This window comes from Salmo salar, chromosome ssa20 (assembly GCF_905237065.1).
Source record: "Salmo salar chromosome ssa20, Ssal_v3.1, whole genome shotgun sequence".
Taxonomy (NCBI): Eukaryota; Metazoa; Chordata; class Actinopteri; order Salmoniformes; family Salmonidae; genus Salmo; species Salmo salar.
The window spans coordinates 71,213,718-71,225,753 of NC_059461.1; the positions used below are offsets into that span (position 1 = coordinate 71,213,718).

Genomic DNA, 12,036 nt, shown 5'->3' on the forward strand with positions numbered 1-12,036 from the left:
CCCCTTATTTTTGTTGGCACAAAACTACATCTATACTTCCATTCATTTGTATAGGTTACCTTCAGACGAGTCTGTGACACTTGTGGGGGTAGTAGAGCAAAATGGAGAACACCATCTTTCCATAGAGTGTAGGCCAAACCGTTCGACACTGCTGTAGCTCGACCACCTTCCGAGCTACAGCCGACATAGGCGGATGCGGAGAATTGAGACGCAGTCCATGCAACAAAAAAATTATATCTCTAGCTTAAACTGATGGATTTTGATGGGGATTTTTTTATTATGTTACTTAGATTAACGCACCGATGGGTCAATAGACTCTTAAGGATTTAATAACACCCAACACAAGCCCCCTTCTATAAATCATCAAAGAAACACAGTCACCCAGACACACAGAACATACACGTGAGCCAGGAGGTGAACACACTAATCAGCCTAGCTACTGGAAGCTACTGGAATACGTAGAAACTTATGTGGGTGTAGTGAGATACCCAATGGGCTGGGTGATTCTCTTCTCATCACTCATCTTGAAAAAACGTATACTAAAAACGTAGAAATCAATCAATCCGCCATTACAAACACAACGGAAAAATCTAATTATTTATTATTGAAATATTGAAATAGCATGGGAAACCGAGGAAAAACAAATTGATACAATTTAAGACCAAGTGGTAAACAGTAATGCAGGCACTAGGGATGGAGGTGTGAGCATGCGGGTCTGGGCAGATGAGATGTTGTCATTGTTTGTGTGTGTTTGTAAATTGTTGTTCGTATGTATAAGTTCGTATCTGGAGTGAAATTAAATACTAAACAAAGAAAAATAAACGTTGCAAGGAACACACACACACACACACACACACACACACACACACACACACACACACACACACACACACACACACACACACACACACACACACACACACACACACACACACACACACACAAATACACACAGACGGGAGCATACTAAAACCTGTTAACGTCAACAAACTAAACAGAACAACGCCTCTTAAATCCTCAAATTAAAAGAGGCCAGACTCAACAACAGTAATCTTCTCTGTGCTACTAAATCCCATGTCTTGTGTACTAACACAGTATTATCAGCTAATAACTTATTTAGTCGACACAGAGCTACAGTCTATCAGCACTGCGGAAACAAGTCACTCTCTAGTAAGACACCTCTGGCTAATAGGAAACACCTGGTATAAAAAAGCCATGTTGCTATACAAAAGGCTTTCCTTCAGTTGATTGTTCTAAAGCTTTCCTATAGTACGTACCATGTGCTCCTTATGGACCCTGTTGTGTTGTAGTCTCTTCTCTAATGTCCCAGTGATATCCCTAGTGCTCCAAACCACTGTCAAAAACACTGTGAGATCTCAACTCCTCTCCTGAGCGCAGTCTCACACTCGCTGTTTTTTTCTCTCTCACTCACTCCCTCAGTCCCTCCCTCCCTTCCCTACCCCATTCTCTGTCTCTCTCTTTTCTTTCCAAGCAGGCTCTGCCAGATAGCCAGCCTGTCTGTCTTCCTGCTTCTGGCATGCCAAAGCGGTGCATCAGGCATCGGGCCTAACAGAACATCTCCATGCTGGGCATAATAGGGAAGCCCTACAGAGTAGCCCACACAACAGCAAGCCGCCAAACACAGTGGCCCTAGTAACCCCACAAAGCAGCCGTAGTAGGATGGGAGACTGCTAGAAACAGTATTAGAGAATCTCAACAGATAAGCTGTCTGTGCAGAACGCAGCCAGTGACCTCAAGTCTAACAGCCATAGAGACTACTTGATGGGGTTGATTCATATATCTCTCTCAGTCTCGGATGGCTCAGGAAGTCCTTCCTCCAGACAGGACCATGAAGACAAGGAGAGAACCATAACTAATCAGTGCTTTGCCCCCCAATCTCAGAAGACTGCCTCCACTTCCTATGAACACTAGTATTTATCCACAGGCCATCGTCCTGGACGCTCCAGATAAGACTAAGGCTGGACTTAAGACCAGACACTAGCATTTCTCCACAGGCCATCGTCCTGGACGCTCCAGATAAGACTAAGGCTGGCCTTAAGACCAGAGAACCGGGGATAGTGAGAAGGGAGTATGGAAGAGAGAGAGAGAGAGAGAGAAAGAGAGAGGGGGGGTAGGTAGGTAGGGGGATATACAGTTGAAGTCGGAAGTTTACATACACCTTAGCCAAATACATTTAAACTCGGTTTTTCACAATTCCTGACATTTAATCAGAGTAAAAATTCCCTGTCTTAGGTCAGTTAGGATCACCACTTAATTTTAAGAATGTGAAATGTCAGAATAATAGTAGAGAGAATTATTTATTTCAGCTTTTATTTCTTTCATCACATTCCCAGTGGGTCAGAAGTTTACATTCACTCAATTAGTATTTGGTAGCATTGCCTTTAAATTGGTGTAACTGGTGTAACTGAGTCAGGTTTGTAGGCCTCCTTGCTTACACACGCTTTTTCTGTTCTGCCCACATATTTTCTATGGGATTGTCACGTCCTGACCATAGTAAGATGTGATTTTCTATGGTAGAGTAGGTCAGGGCGTGACGGGGGGTGTTTTGTGTTTTTCTATGTTTTCTATTTCTATGTTTAAGTTCTAGTTTTTCAATTTCTAAGTTGTTGTTTTTTAGGTTGATCTCCAATTGGAGGCAGCTGGTCCTCGTTACCTCTGATTGGAGATCATATTTAAGTAGGGGTTTTTCTTCCTGGGTTTTGTGGGTGATTATCTTTTGAGTAGTGTTTGTTTCTCTCTGCGTCACGGTTTGTTGTTTTGTAAATTCAGTTATTTATGTTTTGCAAAGTTTCATGGATTTAATAAAATGTGGAACTACAACCACGCTGCACTTTGGTCCGATCCTTTAGACAACCGTGACAGGGATTGAGGTCAGGGCTTTGTGATGGCCACTCCAATACCTTGACTTTGTTGTCCTTAAGCCATTTTGCCACAACTTTGGAAGTATGCTTGTGGTAATTGTCCATTTGGAAGAGCCATTTGCGATCAAGCTTTAACTTTCTGACTGATGTCTTGAGATGATGCTTCAATATATCCACATCATTTTCCTGCCTCATCATGCCATCTATTTTGTGAAGTGCACCAGTCCCTCCTGCAGCAAAGCACTCCCACAACATGATGCTGCCACCCCCGTGCTTCACGGTTGGGATGGTGTTCTTCGGCTTGCAAGCCTCCCCCTTTTTCCTCCAAACATAACGATGGTCATTATGGCCAAACAGTTCTATTTTTGTTTCATCAGACCAGAGGACATTTCTCCAAAAAGTACGATCTTTGTCCCCATGTACATTTGCAAGCCGTAGTCTGGATTTTTATTGGCGGTTTTGTAGCAGTGGCTTCTTCCTTGCTGAGTGGCCTTTCAGGTTGTTGATATAGGACTCGTTTTACTGTGGATATAGATACTTGTGTACCTGTTTCCTCCAGCATCTTCACAAGGTCCTTTGCTGTTGTTCTGGGATTGATTTGCACTTTTCGCACCAAAATACGTTCATCTCTAGTAGACAGAACGTGTCTCCTTCCTGAGCGGTATGACGACTGCGTGGTACAATGGTGTTTATACTTGCGTGCTATTGTTTGTACAGATGAACGTGGTACCTTCAGGCGTTTGGAAATTGCTCCCAAGGCTGAACCAGACTTGTGGAGGTCTACAATTGTTTTTCTGAGGTATTGGCTGATTTCTTTTGATTTTCCCATGATGTCAAGCAAAGAGGCATTGAGTTTGAAGGTAGGCCTTGAAATACATCCACAGGTACACCTCCAATTGACTCAAATGATGTCAATTAGCCTATCAGAAGCTTCTAAAACCATGACATCATTCTCTGGAATTTTCCAAGCTCTGTAAAGACACAGTCAACGGAGTGTATGTAAACTTCTGACCCACTGAAATTGTGATACAGTGAATTATAAGTGAAATAATCTGTCTGTAAAAAACTGTTGAAGAAATTACTTGTGTCATGCACAAAGTAGATGTCCTAACCAACTTGCCAAAACTATAGTTGTTAACAAGATATTTGTGGAGTGGTTTAAAAATGAGTTTTATTGACTCCAACCTAAGTGTATGTAAACTTCCAACTTCAACTGTATCTTCCACAAGGGCACAGGAAACAGAAGTTTTGTTGAGGTCCTTTGTACTTTTTCTGCTCTGACCAACCTCTTTCCTCTCTTCCTTGGGAGACATACTTCTATGTGTTCCCTGTTACTGCAGCTGACCTGAGATTACACTAACTAACCCCTGGTTCTTCATACATGTGTTGATTCAGTCTGGTCCCATGCTGACACCAAATCATCCTTAACACATATTGACATCCCCCATTAGTTGAGGTTTACACAAGCAAGTCCCAAGTGTTTTAGGTAGCTATATACAAGTAAATGAGTAAATATCAGGAACAAATTGGAAAAAATATGATATTAGTTGATTGGAACAAAAAGTGGAGCTATGCTAACTAAACACAACTCTTTCCCCCTGGTTATCACTGCCTCTTCATACATTTTCCTAAACTGTCTAGTCATGCAAATGTGGAAAAGAGGCACGCCTGATCTGGGCTCTGCCCTGAGGGCCATTCCTCACCTCTTCCTGTGTAAACAGTGGCAGCGCTGAGCCGGGGACAAAGCCTCCCTCTCTCTCAAATCTCCCAAGGTTTACAATGGCTGAGGGCTGGGAGAAGAGCGCTCATTATCTGAGATCTTTTATAGCCTAGCCTGAGATCTGTTTGTGCTGTCTTCCTAACTCCTATGGTCATTGTCACCACCAGGACTTGGCAAAACAAGTTTCAAATTTGAATGTCACATTCACAAGTATAGTGAAATGCTTTTCTTAAAAACTCAAAACCCAACAATGCAATAATCAACAAAAATGTATCACTAGGAAAAAACATGAGAAATAAGAATAAGCTATATGAAATACACAATAAAGTAAGTAAGTAAGCATACTATATACAGGAAATATTTAGAAAGTCAGTTCCAATACTATATTTACATGTGCAGGGATACTAAATACATAGAGGGGTAAGGTGACTAGGCAACAGGATATAAGATAAACAGAGTAGCAGCAGCTTGCATGTGAGTGGGTGTGCAGGTGTGTAGAGTCAATATATTTTATTGTTTTATTTATTTCACCTTTATTTAACCAGGTAGGCCAGTTGAGAACAACTTCTCATTCACAACTGCGACCTGACCAAGATAAAGCAAAGCAATGCGACAAAAACAACAACAGAGAGTTACACATAAACAAACATGACGGGTGAAATATACCTGCTGGAGCGCATGCTAGGGGAGGGTGTTGCTATGGTGACCAATGAGCTGAGATAAGGCGAGGCTTGACCTAGCAAAGACTTATAGATGACCTGGAGCCAGTGGGTTTGGCGACGAATATGTAGCGAGGGACAGTCAACGAGAGCATACAGGTCGCAGTGGTGGGTAGTATATGGGGCTTTGGTGAACGGATGGCACTGTGATAGACTACATCCAGTTTGCTGAGCAGAGTGTTGGAGGCTATTTTGTAAATGACATCGCCGAAGTCAACGATCGGTAGAATGGTCAGTTTTACGAGGGTATGTTTGGCAGCATGAGTGAAGGAGGCTTTGTTGCGAAATAGGAAGCCGATTCTAGATTTAATTTTGGATTGGAGATGCTTAATGTGAGTCTGGAATGAGAGTTTACAGTCTAACCAGAAACCTAAGTATTTGTAGTTGTCCACATATTCTAAGTCAGAACTGTCCAGAGTAGCGATGCTAGTCGGGCAGGCGGGAGGGTGCAGGCAGAAATCGGTTGAAGAGCATGCATTTAGTTTTACTAGCATTTAAAAGCAGTTGGAGGCCACGGAAGGAGGGTTGTATGGCATTGAAGCTTGTTTGGAGGTTTGTTAACACAGTGTCCAAAGAAGGGCCAGATGTATACAGAATGGTGTCGTCTGAGTAAAGGTGGATCAAAGAATCTCCAGCAACAGGAGCGACATCATTGATATATTCAGAGAAAAAAGTCGGCCTGAGAATTGAACCCTGTGGCACCCCCATAGAGACTGCCAGAGGTTCCGGACAACAGGCCCTCCAATTTGACACACTGAACTCTATCTGAGAAGTAGTTGGTGAACCAGGCGAGGCAGTCATTTGAGAAGCCAAGGCTATTGAGTCTGCCGATAAGAATGTGCTGATTGAGTCAAAAGCCTTAGCCAAGTCAATGAAGATGGCTGCCCAGTACTGTCTTTTATTGATGGCGGTTATGATATCTTTTAGGACCTTGAGCGTGGCTGAGGTGCACCCACGACCAGCTCGGAAACCAGATTGCATAGTGGAGAAGGTATGTTGGGATTCTAAATGGTCGGTGATCTGTTTGTTAAATTGGCTTTCAAAGATTTTAGAAAGGCACGGCAGGATGGATATAGGTCTATAACAGTTTGGGTCTAGAGTGTCTCGGCAGCTATCCAATCTTCGGAGATCTCAGACGATACAAAAGAGAGGTTGAATAGGCTAGTAATAGGGTTTGCAACAATTTCGGCAGATCATTTTAGATAGAGAGGGTCCAGATTGTCTCGCCCAGCTGATTTGTAGGGATCCAGATTCTGCAGCTCTTTCAGAACATCAGCTGTCTGGATTTGGGTGAAGGAGATGCGGGGGGGGGGCTTGGGCAAGTTGCTGCAGGAGGTGCAGAGCTGTTGGCCGGGGTAGGGTTAGCCAGGTGGAAAGCATGGCCAGCCGTACAAAAATGCTTATTGAAATTATCGATTGTCCTAGACTTATCGGGGGTGACAGTGTTTCCTATCCTCAGTGCAATATACAGCTGGGAGGAGGTGCTCTTATTCTCCATGGACTTTACAGTGTCCCAAAACGTTTTGGAATTAGTGCTACAGGATGCAAATTTCTGTTTGAAAAAGCTAGCCTTAGCTTTCCTAACTGACTGAGTACATTGGTTCCTGACTTCCCTGAAAAGTTGCATATCGCGGGGGCTCTTCGATGCTAAAGCAGAACGCCACAGGATGTTTTTGTGCTGGTCAAGGGCAGTCAAGTCTGGGGTGAACCAAGGGCTATATCTGTTCTTAGTTCTACATTTTTTGAATGGGGCATGCTTATTTAAGATGGTGAGGAAAGTACTTTTAAAGAACAAGCAGGCATCCTCTACTGACGGGATGAGGTCTATATCCTTCCAGGATACCTGGGCCAGGTCGATTAGAAAGGCCTGTTCGCTGAAGTGTTTTAGATGAGCGTTTGACAGTGATGAGGGGTGGTCGTTTGACCGCGGACCCATTACGCACGCAGTCAATGAGGCAGTGATCGCTGAGATACTGGTTGAAGACATCAGAGGTTTATTTAGAGGGGAAGTTGGTCAGGATGATATCTAAGAGGGTGCCCATGGATACGGATTTAGGGTTGTACCTGGTAGGTTCCTTGATCATTTGTGTGAGATTAAGGGCTCTAGCTTAGATTGTAGGACGGCCGGGGTGATAAGCATGTCCCAGTTTAGGTCATCTAACAGTACGAACTCTGAAGATAGATGGGGGGGGCAATCAATTCACATATGGTGTCCAGGGCACAGCTGAGGGGTGAAGGGGCTCTATAACAAGCGGCAACGTTGAGAGACTTGTTTCTGGAAAGGTGGATTTTTAAAAGCAGAAGCTCGAATTGTTTGGGCACAGACCTGGATAGTATGGCAGAACTGCAGGCTATCTCTGCAGTAGATTGCAACTCCACCCCCTTGGGCAGTTCTGTCTTGTCGGAAAATGTTATACTTAGGGATGGAAATTCCAAGATTTATGGTGGCCTTCCTAAGCCAGGATTCAGACACGGCTAGCACATCAGGGTTGGCAGAGTGTGCTAAAGCAGTGAATAAAATAAACTTAGGGAGGAGGCTTCTAATGTTAACATGCATGATAGTATAAATGTATGTGCAGCATAAATGTATGTGCATATTATGTGTGAGTGACAAAATGATGGAGTGAGTGTTTGTGTGTGTGTGTAGGGCCCTGTGAGTGTGCAGTGAGACAGTGCAAATATTGAACGAATAGGTCTACCCGTGTGGCTCAGTTGGTAGAGTATGGTGCTTGCAATGCCAGGGCTGTGGGTTTGATTCCCATGGGAGACCAGTACAAAAGAAATTGTATGAAAATGTATGCACTTGTAAGTTGCTCTGAATAAGAATGTCTGCTAAATGACTAAAATGTAATAAATATACAAGGTAAACTCAGTCTGTGTATTTATTTATCAGTTGTATTGCTTAAGGATAGAAGCTGTTCAAGAGCCTGTTGGTGTCAGACTTGATGCACTGGTACCTCTTGCCGTGTGGTAGCAGAGAAAATAGTCTATGGTTTGGGAGGGTGGGGTCTTTGACGATTTTCAGGGCCTTCTTTTCACAAAGCCTGATATAGAGGTCCTGGATGGCAGGGAGCTCGGCCCCATGATATGCTGGGCTGTCCGCACAACCCTCTGTAGCGCTATGCGATCGAGGGTGGTGCTATTGCCATACCTAGCAGTGATGCAACCTGCTTCAATGGTACAACTGTAGAACCTTTTCAGGATCTGTGGGAAAATGGCAAACTTTTTCAACCTCCTGAGGGTGAAGAGGCACTGTTACGCCTTCTTCACGACTGTGCATGTGTGTTTGGACCATTTTAAGTCTTGAGGGATTTGGCACCGAGGAAGCTGTCTACCTGCTCCACTGCCACCACGACAATGTGGATGGGGGGCGTGCTCCCCCCTTCCTTTAGTCCACGATCAGCTTCTTGGTCTTGCTGACCACACTGCCAGGTCACTTACCTCCTCCCTATAGGCTGACTCACCGTCGCCGGTGATTAGGCCTACCACCGTCGCGTCATCAGCCAACTTGATAATGGTGTTGGTGTCGAGTGTGGCCACAAAGTCGTGGGTGAACAGGGAGTACAGCAGGGGACTAAGCACCCCACCCCCCACCCGTGGGCCCCTGTGTTAAGGGTCAGCGTGGTGAAGGTGATGTTGCCTATCCTCACCACCTGGGGTCGGCCCGTCAGGAAGTCCAGGATCCAGTTGCAGGGGGGAGGTGTTCAGATCCAGAGTCCTAAGCTTGGTGACAAGCTTGGAGGGGATAATGGTGTTGAATGCTGAGCTGTAGTCAATGAACAGCATTCTCACATAGGTATTTTTCTTATCTAGGTGGGTGAGGGCAGTGTGGATAGCAATGGCTCTGTTGTGGCGGTATGCAAATTGGAGTGGGTCTAGGGTGGCTGAGATGGTGGAGTTAATGTGTACTATAACCAGCCTCTCGAAGCACTTCATTATTACAGAAGTGAGTGCTACAGGGCGGTAATCATTGTAGCATGAAGCCTTAGAATTCTTAGGAACAAGGATGATTGTGGTCATCTTAAAACATGTGGGGATTACAAACTGGGACAGGGAGAGGTTGAGAATTACTGGGAATATGCCTGCCAGCTGTTCTGCACATGCTCTGAGAACGCGCCCTGGAATACCGTCAGGGCCTGCGGCCTTGTTGGTGTTGACCTGATTAAAGACCCTTCTCACGTCGGCCTCAGAGTGCGAGATCACCCAAAACAGATATGGGACCAGGCTAGCTCTTTTAGCACATCGGATCCCAAATGTACCCAACAGACTGTCAGCCGACTGGTGTCACTTTTAGTGTGATGAGGCATGGGTGAATACATTCCTGCACTGTGAGTCATATAACGAATGGAGAGGAGCCCTGGCTAAATGAATGGCCGTTGTTGCCAGGACACTTTCATAGGGAGGGAAAGACTTTAGGGAGTGAATTGACAATCGCGTTTTAGGAGCTGTGGTGGTATGGTCCACACAGATGCTAAAGTAGAGAATGGCTTGTATTCTAACCTATTCAATTAAAACAGGTCGCCAGACTTACAGGAACAGTCAAAACATTGTTTTTCTGCAAGAATGCACATTTGCATTCATGGTCTCAACACATTTTTGGGGACAAAACAATGTTGTCAATCCTTTGCATAACAACATGCTTTCTTGCTGTGAGCGGAGAATAATGTTATTTTCAATTAGACACAACATTAGCCTACCTCAGTGTCCGGGACACAGCACCACATGTGCTGCTCTTCACTGGTTTGATCCTACTATCTATGTCTGCCTTTCCCAAAAAGTCCACCTGTTGAGTCCAGGACCTGCAATTTCAGCCACATAAGTTCCTGTCTCGTAGTCTGTATCGGCGATCCTACACTGTCCAGTGTTACGTGTCTGTGTGTGTGAGAGCACTCATGTCCATGCGTGTGTGAGAGAGTGCTTACGTCTATGTGTGTTAGTGTGCATGTGTGTGGTATGTGGGGAGGCAGGACCGTGTGTATAAATAGCGTGCTGGTGGGGTGTACTGTAGCTGGCATGGGGCAATGAAAACACTACAACCTATCTACTAACTCTATATCTCTTTACTTCTGTCTCTTTCCTTCTATGTCTTTCCTTCTATGTCTTTCCTTTATCTCTTTCCTTCTATGTCTCCACTTCTATGTCTTTCCTTTTATCTCTTTCCTTTTATTTATTTCCTTTAATCTCTTTTCTTCTATATCTTTACTTCTATCTCTTTACTTCTGTCTTTCCTTTTATCTCTTTACTTCAAAAAATAAATGTCCTCTCACTGTCAACTGTGTTAATTTTCAGCAAACTTATCATGTGTAAATATGTGTATGAACATAACAAGATTCAACAACTGAGACATAAACTGAACAAGTTCCACAGACATGTTACTAACAGAAATTGAATAATGTGTTCCTGAACAAATGGGGGGTCAAAATCAAAAGTAACAGTCTGTATCTGTTGTGGCCACCAGCTGCATTAAGTACTGCAGTGCATCTCCTCCTCATGGACTGCACCAGATTTGCCAGTTCTTGCTGTGAGATGTTACCCCACTCTTTCACCAAGGCACCTGCAAGTTCTCGGACATTTCTGGGGGGGAATGGCCCTAGCCCTCCAACAGGTCCCAGACGTACTCAATGGGATTGAGATCCGAGCTCTTCGCTGGCCATGGCAGAACACTGACATTCCTGTCTTGCAGGAAATCACTCACAGAACGAGCAGTACGGCTGGGGGCATTGTCATGCTGGAGGGTCATGTCAGGAAGAGCCTGCAGGAAGGGTACCACATGAGGGAGGAGGATGTCTTCCCTATAACGCACAGCATTGAGATTGCCTGCAATGACAACAAGCTCAGTCCGATGATGCTGTGACACCAGACCATGACGGACTCTCTACCTCCAAATCAATCCCGCTCCAGAGTATGGGCCTCGGTGTAATGCTCATTCCTTCGAAGAGAAATGCTAATCCGACCATCACCCTTGGTGAGACAAAGTCGCGACTCGCCAGTGAAGACCACTTTTTGCCAGTCCTGTCTGGTCCAGCGACGGTAGGTTTGTGCCCAACAGCTGTCCATTGTCGTCGGTAATGTCTGATGAGGACCTGCCTTACAACAGGCCTACAAGCCCTCAGTCCAGCCTCTCTCAGCCTATTGCAGACAGTCTGAGCACTGATGGAGGGATTGTGTGTCCCTGGTGTAACTCGGGCAGTTGTTGTTGCCATCCTGAACCTGTCCTGCAGGTGTGATGTTCGGATGCACTGATCCTGTGCAGGTGTTTTTACACATGGTCTGCCACTGCGACGACGATCAGCTGTCTGTCCTGTCTCCCTGTAGCGCTGTCTTAGGTGTCTCACAGTATGGACATTGCAATTTATTGCCCTGGCCACATCTGCAGTCCTCATGCCTCCTTGCAGCATGCCTAAGGCACGTTCACGCAGATGAGCAGGGACCCTAGGCATCTTTCTTTTGGTGTTTTTCAGAGTCAGTAGAAAGGCCTCTTTAGTGTCCTAAGTTTTCATAACTGTGACATTAATTGCCTACCGTCTGTAAGCTGTTACTGTCTTAACGACCGTTCCACAGGTGCATGTTCATTAATTATTTATGGATCATTGAACAAGCATGGGAAACAGTGTTTAAACCCTTTACAATGAAGATCTGTGAAGTTATTTGGATTTTTACGAATTAGCTTTGAAAGACAGGGTCCTGAAAAAGGGACATTTGTTTTTTTGCTGAG

The 12,036-nt window shown here is 44.7% G+C and overlaps 1 protein-coding gene across 5 annotated transcripts in view; it reads right to left on the minus strand.

Annotated features, from left to right (window-relative positions):
• LOC106581250 (kinase suppressor of Ras 1) overlaps window positions 1-12,036 on the minus strand; it is a 62,779-nt gene that overhangs the window by 21,500 nt on the left and 29,243 nt on the right. Inside the window, exon 1 of one of the 5 annotated variants that reach the window (XM_045703885.1) lies at window positions 10,019-10,268. The exons of 2 other annotated variants lie outside the window; for them this stretch is intronic. In XM_045703885.1, the coding sequence (XP_045559841.1) occupies window positions 10,019-10,045 (27 nt within the window). In that variant the 5' untranslated portion in view covers window positions 10,046-10,268. Of the gene's footprint in view, window positions 1-1,277; window positions 1,402-10,018; window positions 10,269-12,036 lie in introns of those variants that run through there. 2 more of the 5 variants (XM_045703884.1, XM_045703886.1) reach the window with 2 other exon arrangements.